At 54.3% G+C, this 1,853-nt stretch overlaps 1 protein-coding gene across 2 annotated transcripts in view; it reads right to left on the reverse strand.

Moving 5' to 3' along the window:
• Positions 1–1,699, reverse strand: part of H3F3A (H3 histone, family 3A) — a 14,338-nt gene extending 12,639 nt beyond the window's left edge. Inside the window, exons 1-2 of one of the 2 annotated variants that reach the window (XM_012644376.1) lie at positions 1,633–1,699; positions 56–118 (exon numbers count right to left, since the gene is read on the reverse strand). In XM_012644376.1, the coding sequence (XP_012499830.1) occupies positions 56–95 (40 nt within the window). In that variant the 5' untranslated portion in view covers positions 96–118; positions 1,633–1,699. Of the gene's footprint in view, positions 1–3; positions 119–1,632 lie in introns of both variants that reach the window. The other variant, XM_012644377.1, reaches the window with a different exon arrangement.
• Positions 1,700–1,853: the final 154 nt, after the last annotated feature.

Below are 1,853 nucleotides of genomic sequence, written 5' to 3' on the forward strand. Positions count from 1 at the left end.
GAGGGCGCACTCTTGCGAGCGGCTTTTGTAGCCAGTTGCTTCCTGGGTGCTTTACCACCGGTCGATTTGCGGGCGGTCTGCTTTGTACGAGCCATGGTATAAAGACCTCCTTACTTACCTACCGACATTAAAAAACCAAAAATCACCATATGCAACTACTAAACATACAAATTTTCCTGCCACTATCTCCCCCTCCCCAAATTTGGAAATTGTGATCGGTATAAAAAAAATCCGTATTGTTATATAATTAGAAAGGGTGCACATTACGTCTACCACCCAAATATGACTTCTTGAAACAAACTATAGTACTAGAAAATTGTTACCACCAATATCAATCATTTCCCAAAATGCCAATTCTGAGCGACAAACGGCAAAACATAAAGACCCCCTAACAGTCTTTGATCCAATTTCTTTAATTGAAGTAGAAATTAGAAATGTCCATAAACATTCGATTCACAAACAAGTCGAGAGAACGAAGCCACAAACCACAGAAAGGTCGAATCAAATTACAGCAAAAAAAAGGTTTTACCCGCCCCCCCACTTTCGCCGCCCCCGCCCCGCGTCTGGCAGTTGATGGATTGCTGTAAATATCTGAAAATATTCTTGGTTTTGCATCGTTACGGTTATGTTGACAAAAAGGCGTCTCGAAAAACAAGAGAGGAACAACAGCTACCACCAACGAGCATTCTACAAAGCACCGTCCTCCCGGGCTTCGCAATGAAATAAAAGTGCCCCGCACCCAGGTTTTAATTAACGCACGACATCCGCCGACCGGCCACTCCAGGCACCACATAAACTTTTGGTTTTGCCTCCTCCGGGTCCCTCGGCACAAGGTCCCCCAACCTGCCCGCCTCGCTCCCAGCGCCTGGCGCTGGCACCAACTCGGCTCTCAGACCAGAACAAAATGGAACAATCGCGAAACGTATCCGATTCCCTTCCAAAGAGACAAAACACCAGATCGCTCGAAAATACCCCGATCCCCTGCCACGTGCCGCCCTCCAAAATGCAAAAGTTTTTTTTGCATTTCAAATGCATCAAGTTTCCGCTTCTCCAAAAAAGGGAAAAAAATGTCCCTCTTTTAAAATTTTTTCCTCCTTTTTAGAAATGGGGAAGAGAGAAACGGGGGAGAAAATATGGTCGGTGACCAGAGAAGAGAGACAAGATGGTGAAGCTTAGCAACAACTGTGGGGAGGCAGCGAAAAGCGAGTTACCCCAGGGTGGGAAGCGGCGGCGATTTCCACCCCTTTCCCGCCCGAAAACTGGGGCCCGGGGCCCGGGGGCGGTAGTTAAAAGGCCCGCGCGGGTCCTGGTGAAGGTTTGGGGTCCGGGGAAGGGGCGGCGGGCGGGATTTCACCGAAGAAAGAGGATCAGGGGCGCAGGGAGAAGGAGGGAGAGCAGGCTCGGCGCCGCGGCGGTAGCTGCTGCTGGGCTGAGGCGGCGAGAGACGTGGGAGCCGCCGCCGCCGCCTGAGGGAAGAGGGAAACTCGCTCCTCACCTCCATTTCTGGGCCAAAAAGTTTGTGGGCTAAGCCGGAGGGGCTATCGGCCCCCTCCCTGCACCGCCAGGGCCCGGCTTCGGGCTGACGGCAAGCGGGGCTCGGTTCCGGGGAAGCGGGCAGACGGGGAAACTTACCCCCCTTCTCCTTCGGCTGGAGCTCAGCGAGCGAGAGGCGGCGCTGGCGTTTGAGAGCGACGGCGGCGCGGCGGCGGCTGCGAACACAATTGAAAGATGGCTGACACCGAGGCTATCCCCCAACACACGCCGCCCCGCCCCCGCGCCGTGCGCCAGCCAATCACACACAATGGAGGGAAGGCTCGGCCCCGCCCCGTCCCCCCAGCTCGCGCCCCGCCCCC

Source organism: Propithecus coquereli, unplaced genomic scaffold (genome assembly GCF_000956105.1).
Source record: "Propithecus coquereli isolate 6110/MARCELLA unplaced genomic scaffold, Pcoq_1.0 Scaffold210, whole genome shotgun sequence".
In the NCBI taxonomy this organism is placed as follows: Eukaryota; Metazoa; Chordata; class Mammalia; order Primates; family Indriidae; genus Propithecus; species Propithecus coquereli.